Here is a 17,723-nt window from a genome sequence, read left to right on the forward strand (position 1 = left end):
TTATTATTATTTAATTTTGGTATTTTTTCCGTTGTTATTTGATTATTTCTCTTTGAAATATGGGCACCGTTGACATCCATTTCAAAAAATAAATTCCCATACTTCTATGTTGTCATTTTATTTCAAACCTTATTATTTTACCTAGGAAAGATCCGACAAATATGATATTATATTGCATACTATTACAAGACAAAATATGAAAGCCATGTCGTCTTATATACACAATGTAAATAAACACAACATAAAGGATAAAGTCAAAGTTCAAATATTGTTTTATCTGAATTAAACAGTTTTTCCCAATTCTAGAATTAGCTATAAAAATACAAATAAGTTTGCATTCATTAGATTAAAAATAAGTATACTTTTAGTAATGTTTTTATGTGTTGTCAAAGTTTTTTTTTCTATTTACTTTACTCACTTTCCCTCAAGTGTAGCCAATCAGTCTTATTTATCTTTAGCATTCTTCAATAGATATTTAGTATCCCATATCCTCATCTAGTAATTATTTAGCCGAAATATGGATGTCTAGTCTCCTTTATGTCACTGAGATCAGGATCATTTTTCAAGATAAGCCTGTGGATGACAAAATAAATAAATATACAGTATAAGACGAACACAAAGAGAACCACATCCATAAAACACAATTCATGCAGATATATTTTGTTTCCACATTTAAAAAAGTTACAATTGACAACTGATATAATGCTTAATAATAAAACAATAATAATAAAAAAGTTTTTTTTTTAAAGAAAAATAATCTAAAAAAGTTAACTTTACTTGAAAATGTTGTGCTCAGTGATCAGTTTAAAAGATAATCACCATTTTTAAAATCCTATGGTATGTGTGTATTATAGCGTTTTATGTGACATGCATGTTGAATGAAGGGTTATTCATTCACAGGTAAATGATTATAACGGGGGAAGATAATTAGAGGTGATGGGATGAATGTGTTTGGATGAGATAGACGCCTCTGGCTTTTTATTCGTCGCCCTGCCTTTATCATAGACTGTGCCTTTATACAAGTAAGCATGTTTTGTTACAAGGAATAACTCAAACGAGCGGAGCGCTAATTCTAGACGCTATGGATCGTTCGGTAAAACTAACTCCGCCCGCTCGGGCTACCTAGAATTATACATCGAACCTCTTTTCTTGGTCCTGGCGGAAACACCGCGATATCACGAGTTTTCGATCTTCTACTTCCTCAAATGTGTAAACATTGGAGACCGCAAAGCAGTTTTAAGTTACTCTGCAGGACATGGCCGATACACCGCTTTAAAACATTGGTATTACAAGGATATACAACGTTGTAAAGTTTACACAAAGCTACAAGGTGGCTGGAAGTCGAAAAAACTGGATCAGAGAGGAAGTTCTAAGGTAACTACTGGCTCACCGCAAGCTGTGATTCACATACTTTTCCTTTATGAAGTGATCCTGATCCAGTCAACTATGTGTGTTGTGCACTAGAGTTGGTGCGCGGTTTGGGAATGGGTAACATTCCTTGCTGGTCCAAATGGAGAATAAAGGGAGCGACGAGGTGGAAACATTGAAGACAAAGTTCTTCTCTGTGTGGCACAATGTGAAGTACAGTAAGTACTTTGCTCCAGGCCAGTACACACACACACACACACACACACACACACACACACACACACACACACACACACACACACACACACACACACACACACCAGACTTGCACACAGCCCTGCCACCCAAGCTTAGTCTTGTCTCCACTTTATTTCTAATGCTTTCATGCAATACTGCTGTGCTTGTCTATATAGCTTTCCATCTTATTTTCTTTACTTGAGTTATGTTACTTAAAATGGATTTTGTACGAGAGAAATCAGAATTAGCTTTATTGGCCAAGTTTATGTGTACACATAAAACAAATTTCGACTTTTTTGTTGCCTTCAGATATACTTAAAGGATGTTCCATGAACAATTTCCAGGAAGATTGAAATAGACATTGTACATGCAAGTATGTGTAGGTATATAAATATACATACAAGCAACGGTAAACAACAACATACAATGTCTATATACAAGTCAAAGTAGATACAGAGAGATCAACAACATGTACTGTGAGAGTTGGCACATATAAAAACAAGAATCAGAATTCAATGAGACAACAACCTACTGCTGTTGAGTCAGCCCTTAAAATAGCACTATGTCATTCTGTCCACTCCTGTTTGTGTGTATTCGTTCAGTAAGTATAAAGTTTCTGTTTATTTAAAACACCATGGTTATTATCTACCTTTTATGTAACAGGAAGTAAAGAAAAATAGGTAATAAGTAGGATAAGAAGAATAAGTAGGCTGAAATCTTGGGACCGACCCAGATCACTGAATGATGGGTGTTGTATAGTAGGTGCTCCAGCCAACTGAGTAAATAGAGTCATGGCTGGTTTAAAAACATGACAAATAACAAGAGGAGAGAAATAACAAGTGGAGTTACAGCAAATAAAAATGTCAAAAAACCTGAGGTGTGGCAGTCAGTAAATAAGTGGTGGTAACGTGTACGCATGAATGAAAGAATGAGTGAAGTGTAGTGTGGGAAAGGGAAAAACAACTTTGAGGTGAGGTGCGATCTAATAGGAATGGAAACGAAGATGTTCCCAATTCTCCTTAACAACGGGCAGCCAAAAGAGGCGGGGTCCTCACAATATGATTAGTATGTTTTTTGTTTTTTTTAACCATCAACTTAACTGTAACATATTGTCTTTTTTTATTGTGTATCTTAGGTTGGGCTCTGAAATCAAAGACCTCATTCAGTAGAAATTCACCGGTGCTTCTCCTCGGAAAATGTTACCATTTTAAGGCTGAAGGTATAGTGCACACGCATACAGCTACCATTAAAATACACTCTTACACACTGACTGCATTCCCTATAATCACATTCACATGCATACATGTCCAAAGGTGTGATATACATACCATTAATGTTCATTAATTCTTTAACAGCCATAGAGTGGGGAAAAAAGAGAGAGATTTTTGGCGCACAGCCCTTTTGCAGAAAATAGAAATGTCCAATGTGCACTTATCTGATTTGACATGAGACACAAGCTGTTACATTGAGTCTAACACGGAAATGGGATTCTTAAAATTAGTACATTGTTATCTTGAGACAGTAGATTTATCATTTCCAGAGGTAAAAAATAAAAATATCTTATTGTAAATTCTGAGTGGATCACATGTCATTTGTTTGCCTCAGATGACGACGGTGTTACAGAAGCCTGCCATGAAGCCTCCTATGACGACTCCGTCATGGGGAACGTTGAGGCTTTCCGCAAGGATTTTGCGTCCCGAGTGTGGCTCACCTACAGGGAGGAGCTGCCTCCTCTGCCCAGCTCCACCCTCACCACCGACTGCGGCTGGGGCTGCATGTTAAGAGCCGGGCAGATGATGCTGGCACAGGCACTTATTCTGCACTTCTTGGGCAGAGGTAAGTAGAACGATGGTGACCACACCTGAGTAATGGTCAAACCCTAGATGATCAATAGGATAGGCGAGAAAGCAAAACATAGTTCTTCTCTACAAAAGTAGGTTAATTTCTTTGTACTTAAATCATTTCAAATTTCTTGTGAAACACTTGACCAGATTAAATCATTAATTCAACAATTTGAAGCAGGGGGGAGCAGGAGTTCCCAAACTGCTTTGTCATCAAATGTTTGGGAACCGCTGCTCAAACGGTTAGAGAAGGGGGCTTGTGACTGGAATGTAGCTGATTTAAATCCTCAGACTAGCTGGAAACTTTGCTTGTGAAAAAGAAAAAATACACCTTGCTTATTTAACAGCCACTTTTAAATGATACACAGATCTAAAAAGGAGAATTTATCAAACATGGTAACTACAGTGGCTGAAGATGTGGGCGACATAAAAATATGGTTTATCCTAGCTAAAGAGAAAATAAAACAGTAAATCAGACTATAGAACATTGTAGGTCATTTTGAAATACACTGCGATTGGATCCCATGTTCATTGTCTTTATTTATTTACCGTTCAGTTTCTCTTTTTCTAAGCAGGAAGCCAAACTTGTAGCCAGTTTAGACAGTTTCCTCATTCTCAATCTAAAAATGAAAGTTTTATTTAGTTGATGCAAAGAATTTAAGATGAGTGAATTCTTCATATCTTTGTCGGATCTATTGTCTCTGAAGTGTCCTAGACTTTACCGGTCCATATAATGAGATGACTGCCAGTTTAATGCAGTCATTTAGAAAACAATATTTAAAACTTGTTCTTCTGTCCAATATAAAATATGTCACTAATGAAATATTTCTCTATAAAATAACTAATGGCCACTTAAGGATATTTATTGATCAATTTCCCTCTGATTCACTTTCGATCAAGGTCATTTCGTTAATGCCTTAGACTCTGCTCTGGCCCATTTTATAGCCCGGGCCACTCCTTTTCTCTCCGCCTTTGGCTCCCACCCTGTTTGTAAGGCTAAGGCACCGTTAAAGTGAAATACTGGGACACTCAAACTTATAATTGAACAGAATGATACCTATTCTGTTACTGAAGCGCACAAGGTTCTGTCTGTTTAAGGCAAAAACCCTTAAATTTTATAAGTTCTGAAAGACCTTTTGCTTGCTCTAAATTGAGCTTTGATGTGTTGAACGATAAGGTTCAGAGAGCCTCATAGTTGCCTGATTAAAAATATATATTCCATTACAAACCTGTAAGCTTTTATTGCACTACAAATAAAACCTTGATTTTATGTTTGGATTGTTACTCTATTTTCTGTGTTGTCATGTTACAGTTGTTTTGAACCAATGCTAACCTAACTCTTTAATTTACTTCAATATAGTGTGTTAAATCTCATACCTAAGTACTTGTCATTGTCAAAGGTGTTTTTGAGTGGCAGCCAATTCTTCTAAAAAACGTATCAATTCTTAAATGGGGATTTGTATTATGTATTCCTTTTCTGAGGCCTAATAACATTTGTATCTTTAGGCAACCTTAACACTTTACTTAGTTTTTGGTCTTTTACGTTAATTGTAGCTGATGATTTATTCCTCCACAGACTGGACCTGGTCTGAGGCGATGATGCTCCAGCCTTTGGACACAGAGACGTGGACTAGCACTGCAGCCAAGCGTTTGGTGGCCTCTCTGGAGTCCTCTCTGCAAGGTTCCCCCAGGCCCTCCGATCAAGGATCCCCACCCATGCACCAAGCCCAGGCCCGGGGATCCGCAGAGGAGGCAGACGCACATTTGAAAGAGATGTACCACCGCACTCTGGTATCCTGGTTCGGGGACAGCCCCTCGGCTCAGTTGGGCCTCCACAGGCTGGTTCGCATGGGCCTGACAATGGGGAAGCAGGCAGGGGACTGGTACGGGCCTGCTGTGGTGGCACATATCCTCAAGTAAGCCAAAAAACGTGGATTTCAGAGTAACTACTATTTTCAAACATTGCATGTCACATTTCACATGCACCCCACTTCTGGCTTTCACATAATGATTTATTGCTTTTTAGGGCACCACATTAACAATATTGTTTGTTTATCAATTAATGCACAGATATTTGGGGGGGAGAAATTATGTTAATTTGATCGATAATTTAGTATATAAACTTAAAAAAAACAGCGATAGTAAAAGTGTAGCATTTTACAGAGGTATAAAATGAAGCAAGCAAACATTTATATTGGAGAAGCTGTAACCAGTTACTTTTTACTAGATAAATGACTTAAATAACCAATCAGTGCAAAAAAAGTATCGTAATTCATTTTCTGTCAATCAACTAATGGACAACATGTTTCAGCACTATTATAGTTATTGTCCTTGTATTTCAGAATATATCGGGCATTGATATGAAGTATTTTAGTAAAGATGAAGATGCAAAACATTGGATTAAATAAAAATATAACGAGCAAGTATTCTTTGACATGCTTGAGGTGTATGTAAAGATATTACTAAGAGCCAGCAGAACTTTTATAAATCCTTGTGGAACTTTTCATATGTGAAATGGCTATTGTATAATTATTACAATTAAGTTGATGGTAATATACAGTATATACTCCTGATGTAAACTTAGCATAAGCTCTCCATGTAGATATTTAAAACCCCTCATTCTCTCTGTGCCCTCTCTCTTTCTCTCCTCCGACTCTCTCTTAGGAAAGCTGTCGAGGAGGCGATGGACCCTGGCTTGGCGGGTATAACTGCTTACGTCTCCCAGGACTGCACAGGTATGAAAGATGAGCCTGCTGTTGATAAAAACAGGATACTGGGCACAACGCCCAAACTGACCCTTCTTTTTCCCCCATCTCTCTCTCTCTGCCGCTGGTAGACTACGGAGCAGTATAGCAAGGTGACAGGAGGCTCGCTGTGTCTATTACCCAACAAATACATCACCTCCAAATCTATAACGTCCCATTCCAACCTCTTCTTAACCCCAATAACGTGTTTTTTGATTCATGTTTGTCTTCTCAATAGCCAGAGCAGAAGATAGCTGGTGTGAGAGGGACTGTCTTGGTGTGTTATGATTCTGATATTAGAGAGTCACAGAGAGAAAATGGGAGTGAATTCAACTTGTGCGCATTCGACACCATAACCGTCTGTACATAATGGAACAGACGGTTATGAAAATCAACAATTTAGAAAATCATTTAATATGTGAAGTAATTTATCAAGCAACAATTGCTTGCACTTTTTCTGTTTCTCTCTGATGCTGCTTTTATCTGTTTTAAAACACTATAAATTGAGTCTCTTTGGGTTTTGGATGTTTGGTCCGTTAAAACAAAGACTTTGGAGACGTTATCTTGAACTTTGACAATTTGACGGAAATTTCACACACTTTTCTGACACATTAGAGATAATTAAATTAGGCAAAAATAACTTGTGATAATAAATATTTGCCAGTTGCAGCCCTTATACACCAAACATGCATCCTAGGTATGGTAATAAGAGTGTATTCGGACAGAGACAAAACAGACTTAAAGCATTTTTCAGAGGGACATTTTTTTTGTTGCTCAAGGTAACATTTTAAAATACTTGTTAATGTGTCACAAGAGCGATAAGGTGTTTGCTGTTCATTCAGAGATTTAAAGACATACTGTTAAATATTTTAAGATGAAAAAGTGACATTTCTGAAAAACACTCTTACTGGCATATGTACTAAAATATGCATATATTTGGAAATTCTGCACTCAATCATGAGAAATAATAACTGTGTATCTCATACAAATAAAACATCATCTGTTCATTAAGCATTCTGTGTAATGACATTGACAGAACGGCAGATAGATTGACAGACGGGGCAGACATGGAAACAGACAAATGACCTTTGTGTTATTGATCCTCCATAGTGTACAGTGCCGATGTCATTGATAGCCACAGGGCACCGAGAGCAGGGCAGGTCTCTGCTGAGAGATCAGATGCCCCTCCTTCCACACAGAGCCACCAACCAGCGTCAGCCTCCACCCTGTCAGACAGCCGAGGCGTCATCATCCTCATCCCTGTGCGACTGGGAGGGGAGAAGACAAACCCCGACTATTTTAACTTTGCAAAGGTGAGGTGATACGTGTGGGTCAGGGTAGTCTGTTGAACTCGCTTGGTGTTTGATCACATGTTCATGTTCACTCACAGGGGTTAAGTAAATAAGAGTAATTATTCTGTGAAATGGTTACTGTGGGGGTTGATGAGTTTAAAATGTCTGTTTTACCTTTATTGAAATGCAATATGCGGGAAAAACAAAAGGAAAGTATTTATGCTCCCAGTCAGATGTACTAAGTATTTTTCTGTCCCTGTCTCTGCATTTAGAGCATACTGAGTCTGGAGTATTGCATAGGCATCATCGGAGGGAAGCCCAAACAGGCCTGCTACTTTGTAGGATTTCAAGGTTAGTCTTAGCGTAATGCAAAATGGAGAAAGACACACAGACAGAGGTTGGTGTGAATAACAGATTATTTTGCATAATATACCCTTCTTATGTGAAGAGACAAAGTAAGTTAATGTATTCCTGTTTGCGTGAGGAAAACGGAGAGGAGTGGAGATGGAAGCAAGTGAAGCAGGGCTTACTTTATTCTCTCTGACCCATCAAAGCCTCTCCCATTTATCACAAGTAAACCTCCCAAGTTGTGAGCTGTAATTGATTTCCATAGGAGGCATGCATTAAATTTCATCCGGGCCCCAAAATGAGCCACTCTTCATCACCTTCAGGAGCCAGGAGGAACCTTCAGTTGTACATCTTGGCAGTCAATATTTACGCATTTACATTTTACCAATTTGAAATACAGTGGTGGATGATGTCTAAATGACAAGCAATACATTCTACCTGCCAAGGCGCGGCAGGGCTCTGCATTTATCACATGCAAATGGTCGAATATAATTGCGTGTTTGTAAAAGTAATTTCCCCACACAAAAATTAAATGACAACCTCTTTTTTTGCGGGTGTAAAGAATGTGCTTGTACAAACGCATCTGATTATGCTGAATTTAATCCACCGTGGTGGATATATTAAAAAGCAACAACCTTCTGGGAGGCATATTTGACGCACACAAGCCTAACAGTAAGCCAAGCGGGTGACTTTGAGCTACTCTGCATAGAAATTGGAGAGAAGCGCGTTTTTGTAATAATCCGATGTTTTTGAATAACTTGTCTTTTGTTTTGTCCTTGCAGATGACAGCTTGATTTACATGGACCCTCATTACTGTCAGTCTTTTGTGGATGTCAGCACCAGCGATTTCCCTCTCCAGGTAATGTGAAATTACACATACGAGCTGACTGGGGCCCCAGTAATGTGAATTTAATAGTTTCTGTTAGTACTTAAGGGTATGAATCTTAAAGCAGCCCATGGCCCAATTACCGAGTCCCTATCTGCTGATTTATTTGCCGCTCAGATGGGTGAAGCTGCCACTTAAAAGAAATACGGCAAATACCGGATCAGGTATTGTGAGCCTGAATATTTCAGGACCCATACATAAAAATCAGCACACAGTGCTGTATAGTAACTTTGTTTTATGCTTTCGCATGCCGTGGTATACAATGTGACAACACACCAGAGTTGTAAATTTATGGATGCTGTGACAGCAGATAAATAGGATTTCATTCATCAAATGATGCAGAATACATCTTATTCGCAGTTGTCGCTGCCATGAAGTGTGTGTATGCCCCGCAGTTGTAACACATTATCTAGCCCTTCAGCTTGATGAATATTTTCTGATGTGTTTTGTCTCATTTCGTCTAGTCATATCATTGCCCCTCGCCAAAGAAGATGCCTTTCAGCAAGATGGACCCAAGCTGCACCATAGGTTTCTACTCTAGAAGTGCTCAAGACTATGAGAGAATCAGCCAAGAGCTGTCTAAGGTAGGGAATAACACAGGACTCCTTAAAATCACTTCACTGCTGCAAACATTTCACAATAATTATTATTAGTATGATGCTTTATTAATTCTGTTTTGTCCCCTGCAAATGTGTGACCTGTGTGATAAAAGTTGACCAGTAGGTGGCACCATTTAGCCATGAATCTTTTCTTACTTTGCTTCTCCAACCAGTCAACATGTAGGGGTCGATGCTGTAAACCAGACTCTAAAATATATTAGAATGAATATAGTGTAATTTCTAAGATAGGATAATTAAGGTGTAATAAGATTCCACTGTTAGGTTAAGTGATGAAATTTAAAGAAAGCTGTTATGAAGTGTACAGGACGGTGTGCAACACTAGCGCTCCTCTGAAACACTGGTCTGTTGTTGTTCCAGGTGCTGCAGCCGTCAGCAAGGGAGAAATACCCGGCGTTCACTTTCATGCAAGGTCATGGCAGAGATTACGACCTTTCTGCAGGCCTGACCCCGGAGAAGAGAGAATGGCCCTTCATCCGTGACCCGCGGAGGACGGTCACCACCACCGGGGACTTTGTGCTGCTTTGACGGCGCTGTTGTTAAAAAGACTACTAGACAAGGAACTTCTTCTTTTAATGAATCGAACTGCTGATACCCGAAGCCTAGTGTCTGAGCCTTTTGTGACACCCAAGGTTATGGAACTTTTTTAAACTACCGCAAGTCTGTTAACACATCCTGGAAACTTATTGTAGTATTTGTTGCCTGGAAATGTGAGCTTGCTGAACATTGTTGTCAGGAAGCTTTCGGTGCTCTGCTTAATTCAGTGACTTAAAATGTTTTACATAGTCATCTGAAGAAGAGGAATACTATTCATTTTGCACCATATATTTGTTATATGGACTTAAAAAAAGTCCAATTTTGGAAGATTTGATGTAGGATTTTTTTTTTTTACATGTTACATAATGTTGAAGACGTCTCATAGGGATTTGCTTATACTGATCATAAGGTCCAGTTCAACACGACACCACATCAACTTAACAGTGCCATATAGTGTTGGTCCATTTCAAAATCCTTTCACAGGGCTACATCTACAGTATTTGGACAAATGTTTCTTATCTGTGGTTAGCACTGGGCTAAGAGGAGTATTATAAAAGCTTGAAATTAATATGGGCCAAGAGCTCTGGATGATGGAGCCAAATAACTTTTCCAAACTTCTTTGCCAGAATATTCATTCAAGATGAATTCTTCACCGTTCACCCGACACCTCACCAGCAGTAGCATGTGGGACACATGCTTTGAAGGGCACTTTCTTCATAATTCTGCCAACACGTCTTTTTATTCACTATAGAGATCATTTCTTTGTCGGAGCAATAATATGTGATGGTGGTGTGGGATGATATAATTGTTTGCTTGTCCTGTGTGTTTTAGAGTGGTATTAATTATCTGAATTATGTATCACAGTGCAAGTGGCCAGGGGTGACTAAAGAGTTTGTTAAAGGGATATTATCATTTACCATATCTCATTAAGTGCTATCTGTTATGAATAACCTTTTACAATATTTTTAAGATTTAGAGTATTTACCATATTGGTCTTGAATTGAAAACATAGAAAATATTTGGGAATTAGAAAATATGTAGTTGAATTTATTACCACATAAAGAAATCAGAGAGACATACTAGATCAACTTTCAAAATCAATATTGTATGCAACTAACCATTTTTGGCAATTATTTCTAAGGATTTTTATCATTTCAAGTAATTCAAAATTGATTTTCTAACATTTCATGTTATGTTTCTTAATGTTTCTTCCCTTTTTTTTCTGAAATCCAGTCTCCAGCAGTGAGTGACTAAATGATCTGTTTCTATTCTCACAAAACACCTTTACAGTATCTACACATTCACAAACCAGAAATGAAGAAGTAAACTAACACATGCTAGGTTGCAGAACTTCTCATGCACTTTCATTTATCATTTCAAAAAGACTGAAATATTCTGACTATTGTATCTGTTTCATGTGCTGTTTGAATAAATTAACTGTATAGTATGTTTCATAACATGTCAAATGTTTTTTTTAACACTGCCCGGCAAAAAAAGTTGAATAAAGTAAAAATATTTGACTTTCTTAGTCAGTTTGCTTCTTTTGGGTCCACTTAAAGCATTTGAACAGACTGTAGTAGAATACAAAAATAGTTTTCTTCATTTTCAGTGCTAGATGCAAACCTCAGTGGTGTGTTGAAATGCATTCAATCCCTTTCTCTCCCGGTCAAATGTAATAGATTAAAACTAATCGTACGTGCTAACCATCTCTACAGACCATTAACCAGGGACTGGAAAAAATGTGACCCAGTGACACTGGCAGCAATTGTGTTCCTCTGCAGAGGAAAAGAAAATATCCTTGTGTGCAAAGCTCTGTTACCATGGATAATCTGTGTGTTGCCCGGACTGTTTTTCCTGTACAATACAAATTCTTGTATTATGATGAGCCTTGCTTTTTAAAAGGAGGGAACTGTCCCTTCTGTGAGAGAGCCGGGGCAAGGGTGAGGATGGAGTGACAGAAACAAAGAAGAATCCCTCATCTGTTCTCTTCTCTACCATGGAGAAGTAATGGCAAAACACATAAAGGCATCATTTAGATCGCCTGTCTGATCTATGTTTTCGTCCATGTCGTTTTTTTCCGTTTATGGACGGCTGACCGGCTATGTGGACAGAGCGGGAACATCAAGTATGCAGAAGCAAAAGGACCAGTGACATTCTAGAACTTTGGAAGATTGGAAGGGTAGAATGGACAGGAGGGAGGCGTAGGGAGGGGTTGAGACATTTGGGGATTTTTTGGTCTGAAACATGAAAGAGCATTTGTGCTGGGGGGCACACAGCGCTCTGAGGGGTGTCTGTGTTCTCCATGTATTTACAGGGGATGTATGAATATTTGATTAATGAGTCACAGGCTCGAGGGAAATGCAATAAGCGAACAGTGGCTTTACAAAGCTAGCCGATCACACACACACACACACACACACACACACACACACACACACACACACACACACACACACACACACACACACATATACCATGCTGCCCCCCCCACTCACCAGTTTAACACAGCTGCCTAAAGTGTCATTGACATTGCAGATTCCTGAAAATCTAATCTGCAGCCGGGCAAATTCCTCACAAAGAGGGAGTCCATGAGAGTCATTCCTCTGTTCCACAGATGGATGTGTGACTGGGGGGGGGTACATGTAAAGAACTAGAGACGCCCAATAAAGATTTCATTTTGGTGTCATCTGCAGGAGGAAAGGTCTTGTGGCATGCAGCCCTTAGAGGGATCAACAGGGAAAAGGCCTTCTCATATCTTAAGATCATACCTGTATTAGGGATAAACCCTTGATTATGTTTAGCCCTACAGGCTTCACTGGGACGAGGAGACCCTTGGGACTTTATCCACAAACCCAAGTTGTGATCTGAGAGCAGCTGGGTGAATCTTGATACCATGATAAGCTGTTAAAGGTCTAGTTCGTAGATGTTATCTTCAATACGACACAGAAAATGGGAGAGGAAAGTACCAGAGAACATTTTTCTATGTCAATAACACCTTTATGCATTTGTCAACAACTTAAAAGTCTTGACAATCTAATACAAGATTAATCATATAATATGCTGTGAAATTAATGGTACCGTTTTTACGTAAGAAGGTGCTACTTATTGTGTTACCTCCCTTAAAGGCCTATAGAAGCTACACACATTCTCAGTACTGAGTGGGGTGTGTTAAGCTTTCTGCGTCTCATGCTCACAGTGTCAACACATAAAATAATTCCATGGTCTCCTTTAGCTGCATTGAAGAAAGTGACTGTGATACAGCAGAAAGTGTTGTTTCTATTCCCTCTAACCCCGTGGTTCTTAGGATCTCCACCAGCCAAGATCAGACCATGATGGATGACACTGAGAACATCCAGAAGAGTTAGATTTAACAAAAAAGGAACGACCAGGGAGAAATGTTATATGCACAGTCAGTGTGTGTCTGTGTGTGTGTGTGTCTGTGTGCATGAGAGTGTGAATCTGTGTGGATGTGAAGAAGCTCAAAAGTGATATGTGCCGTCTTTTCCATTCATGAGTAGTGTGTAAATTCATATGGATGAGTGTGTAGTTTACACATGTACGTCTTGTGTGTAAGTCATTCTAAATCTTAGGTGTCACACTCCTTTCCTGTCTTCACACCAGGTGCAGGGGTGCTAGATTTATACCCAGTAGCCCTTGCCCACCCTTGTGGAATGCCATGCATCTTCAAACAGGTACTTCACTTTGAAATCTCATCTCGGCGTGATATCTCTAGGCGGCTAAATATATCCGGCTCCCAGATCCTGCAGCCGTCGGAGCGTAAATACCGCCTGCGCTGCATCAGACTGCATTCAGAGTCTCAAGTCTGTCCACCCGACTGTCCACTTGTCTCCACCCGTCTCCTTCTACCAACTCGTCCCCTATCCGTCCTGTTCACAGGAGCACTGCATGCCTCACACATGTCTTCTGGGTTGAAGCCAGAAAGATGTCATGATGCTGTGATTAATCAGCACCACACAGGACAGGAGCTTTAAGGGTGCACCACCACGTGAACATGACCCACAGCACATATAAGGTCAAAGGTTCTTCAACTTTTTCCACCCCAGGGGTCAAACAGGAGAATCATATTTAATAAGACTGCTTTTCTTGTAACATGTTCTTTTGGGAATCACCAGTGCAGAATCACCCGTTAGTAACCTCTTCCAAATAAACATGGCAGCAAGAAGTATGAGACCTTTTGATGAACTGTAGACTCATCTTAGACTTTCATAAACTATTCAATGGTTATTGGCTTTCAGTGTATTCATACTGTGAGTTTATGGTTGGTTACATTCCCTTATTGTTTTGAAATATAAAAATATTTTTTCATATTTAATTATAACAAAAAATGTGTAATTTATAGATATCTGAATTACTTATTTAAGTTTTAAAGGCATGTAAAAAAATTGCAGTGACAACCAGTCCTTCGTTTCAATTTAATTAATTTATATGTATTTTTTCTTTTGGAAAATCATTCTTAATAGTATAGTGTTAGTACATTCAAACATTTTACCCAGATTTAGAGGAGCTCTATTTAACATTCTGAACATCATTATCGCAGCACACAAATATTTGTGATGTAAAAATATAATGCAGTAAGGAAGTCATCATAATTTCATTCAGTTTGATTAGATTTAATATGGAGAAGCAATCAAAAAAACGAATAAATGTACTACGTGGCGTTATAGATCAGTGTGGAAATTCCTTCCTTGCTTTACTTTACCTAAATAATGCCGCAAACCTCACGAGAGGGGGCTGAATTTGCTTTTCATTGTGGTTATTCTGCATCGGTCTTCCTCTCTTCCTACTGAGAGGAGTGTACCATGGCAGAGGCCCAAAGCAAAGCTCCTCTTGTGTTGGCTAACCTTGCCCGGCTGTGACAACAAGAAGGGCACTGGAGTTAACATTTAGATAACGGATGTGTGTGCCACTTTCGATTTCCATTCCTGGTGACAGGGAATCTTAGGAGCACATCACAGGTTGAGTATGTGTGTGTGTGTGTGTGTGTGTGTGTGTGTGTGTGTGTGTGTGTGTGTGTGTGTGTGTGTGTGTGTGTGTGTGTGTGTGTGTGTGTGGGTGTGTGTGTGTGTGTGTGTGGGGGGCGGGGGCACTCCTGTGTATCTCCCTGCATCTCAGGGGTGATGTGGAGGAACGCCGAAATTCCTCATTCTGCTGTCCTCTGAGGCATGGCCGGCCCTCTGTCAGCTTTTACTAACCAGATGCATCCGAAACAGGCGCCGAGGCTGAAGGCAGTGGATATTGCCTGCTGTGTAGCTGTCGACTTGTTTCTTATTGCATGCCTGTGTTGAGCAGGGTGGCAAGTGTGTGAACGGGCGGGTGGAGGTTATGAGGGTGTCAGCCTGTCTGGGTGTGTAAATGTGTATGGCAGGACATGCTTTGAATTTAGGAGTGTGTATCATCCACCACAAACACACACACACACACACACACACACACACACACACACACACACACACACACACACACACACACACACACACACACACTGAAAGACACAAGTCTTTTCTCAACCTAGCTCTAGGATTTAAAAAAACATCAGTCTCTGCAATCCTGTGGCCTGTACGTTTTGTCCAATGACTGCCTGATGAAAATGAGGGTATATGCGGGGGATTGTGAATGAGTGTGTGACAGAGAGATAATTCTGTGTGGTGTGTGTGTGTGTGTGTGTGTGTGTGTGTGTGTGTGTGTGTGTGTGTGTGTGTGTGTGTGTGTGTGTGTGTGTGTGTGTGTGTGTGTGTGTCTGTGCACACGTGCGTGTGAGTGAAAGGTATTCTCCGTCTTGTAGATTTGTGTCTATGTGTGATACTTTGCAGTCTCATCTCCATCTAAAACTCCTGCAGGCCCTGTGCACCATTACCACGCGGTTGCAATAAAACCCACAGTAATTAAAGGGGATCTGGCTGTAATTGCCTCAGTGAATCAACTTAATCAGCACCTGTGCTCACAGTCAACCTAATGGTGCAATCTAACCTTTTAATACTCCAGAAATTAGAATTGTAAAAAATTATACACCTGATAATCATTCTGTATTTTGAAACTCTTGAGTGGACAATGAGTGGACCATTGTCCAAGGCAAATATTAAAGCTGCAGTCTGCTGAGTGTGCATATCAGGGTGTGTGTGAGTGGTAGAGCGAAAGAAAGAGAGAAAGAGAGAGAGAGAGAGAGAGAGAGAGAGAGAGGGGAAGAAATGTCAAGATGATCACATGAAAATAACTCATAAGTAACGAGGTTGACTAATTGATTAGTCAATAAAAATAAATTGAATTGGAAAAAAGTATTTTTTGCAGGTGTTAGTAGTCTTATATGATTGTTAACTGAATATATGTAGATTTTTGACTGTTGTCGGATAAAATAACTTTAAATACCTCAACATGGGCTTTGGGAAAATTTGATGGAAACTATTGAATTATCTGCAGCCCTAGGTAATAATCAGATAGTCAATGCCAAAATGTTGCATATAGGGAGCAGGAATTAAAAGCTTGGTCATGATTGAACCAGCTGGAAACCTCCGGTTTGGAAAAGTGAATACAATGCGGTAGTGCTTTAAACCTGCATTCTTTCTACGAGCCAGCAGGGGCGAGTCCTCTGGTTCCAAATAGTTGTAGTGTAGAAGTCTATGAGAAAAAGGCTCTACTTCTCACTTGATTTATAACCTTAGAAAACATTGTAAACAAGAGTTTACGTTCTCAAACGCTAGTTCCAAGTCTTCTTCAATACAGCATGATGTTCATTTAGTAAATTATGGTCCCATTTATAGTAATATAGACGATAAAGTAGGGTATGTTTTATGGCTCGGCTACCTTTTGATTGAGGGTTGCTACCAAGCCTGTTTCCAGCCTGGGTTGTCCTTGTTTTCGTCTTACAACTTGCGCTCAGTTTTATGTAATCCACCTCTGTTTGAGTATAAACTTATCCACGAAACAGATGTGGCATGGGTTTTCCACAACAAGATTGGATGGTAAAAAAGATTCTCTTTATCTAACTGTGTTAAGTTGTCCGTTTAGAGCCGAGTAGTCCTCACTACATCGAACTGTTAGCACCGTTCGCTGTGCTAGTTTTTCGGTTGACCAGACAACAAAGAATAACCAACAAAACCTTTTCACGTACACACATATCACTGTTAGGTCCCTGGTTTGATTTTGATTAGAGATCATGTCATACCACTGTCGTTCTTTCCATTTCTTCTACATTGTCACTTTCAAACAAAGGCAAAATTTGACAAATTTAGAAAAAGTCCCCACATTGGAGTGCAGTGATTCAGCAGATATTGGCAGGTACAAGGCTTTCCAAGGATGTTTTCCTTGGAAAACTCAGTAAGAGATGGAAGTGTGTGACAGAGTTGTTCCACAACAACAGACTTCAGATTTCAATGCATGTAGTATGCACTGTTAAACAATACAATACAATACAACAACCTCAAGGAAAAACACAGATAACGACACTGCTAAAACCATAAATAAATTAGTAAGCCCATTACTCTCGCACCACTGGGCCCACGGCCTCATTGAAATATAGGTCTTTTCAACACATATACCTAATATACTAAAAAAGAACATTTAAAATGATTCAGTGGCTTGCATGAACACATTAATTTTCAGTACTAAAAATATATTTTTAAGCAGGTCTTGGGCCCTACTTCTTTCTTGTGTGGAATGCATAATGGATTCCTATGTAATCCATTACGGCTGCTGAGGGAGCGAGAGATTAAGAGTTTCCAGCAGCAGCCACCCGGGGTTGTTCTTCTTTAAATGAAGTTTTAATAAAGAACGACGCAGAGGCTGTACAAGGTCAATTATCAGACTTTGCCCATCCTCTGATGCTGTGCTCAGATCCC

The 17,723-nt window shown here is 39.5% G+C and overlaps 1 protein-coding gene across 1 annotated transcript; it reads left to right on the plus strand.

The window, feature by feature from the left end:
• The first annotated feature begins 1,175 nt into the window (after positions 1 to 1,175).
• atg4c (autophagy related 4C, cysteine peptidase) lies at positions 1,176 to 11,361 on the plus strand. The gene is made up of 11 exons (XM_054602677.1): positions 1,176 to 1,374; positions 1,467 to 1,586; positions 2,741 to 2,824; positions 3,211 to 3,441; positions 5,023 to 5,362; positions 6,111 to 6,181; positions 7,301 to 7,503; positions 7,755 to 7,833; positions 8,613 to 8,689; positions 9,181 to 9,300; positions 9,694 to 11,361. The coding sequence occupies exons 2-11, from the start codon at positions 1,511 to 1,513 to the stop codon at positions 9,859 to 9,861; spliced, it is 1,449 nt and encodes a 482-aa protein (XP_054458652.1). The 5' UTR covers positions 1,176 to 1,374; positions 1,467 to 1,510; the 3' UTR covers positions 9,862 to 11,361.
• The last annotated feature ends 6,362 nt before the right edge of the window (positions 11,362 to 17,723 follow it).

The sequence above is a fragment of the Anoplopoma fimbria genome, chromosome 8, assembly GCF_027596085.1.
Source record: "Anoplopoma fimbria isolate UVic2021 breed Golden Eagle Sablefish chromosome 8, Afim_UVic_2022, whole genome shotgun sequence".
In the NCBI taxonomy this organism is placed as follows: Eukaryota; Metazoa; Chordata; class Actinopteri; order Perciformes; family Anoplopomatidae; genus Anoplopoma; species Anoplopoma fimbria.

What these genes read in the sequence shown, in the direction of transcription:
- atg4c (XM_054602677.1), top strand. Translation starts at nt 1,511, where the DNA reads ATGGAGAATAAAGGGAGCGACGAGGTGGAAACATTGAAGACAAAGTTC. An exon ending in TCTGCACTTCTTGGGCAGAG is followed by an intron (nt 3,442 to 5,022) that starts GTAAGTAGAACG and finishes ATTCCTCCACAG; the next exon opens with ACTGGACCTGGTCTGAGGCG. An exon ending in TCAGCCAAGAGCTGTCTAAG is followed by an intron (nt 9,301 to 9,693) that starts GTAGGGAATAAC and finishes TTGTTGTTCCAG; the next exon opens with GTGCTGCAGCCGTCAGCAAG.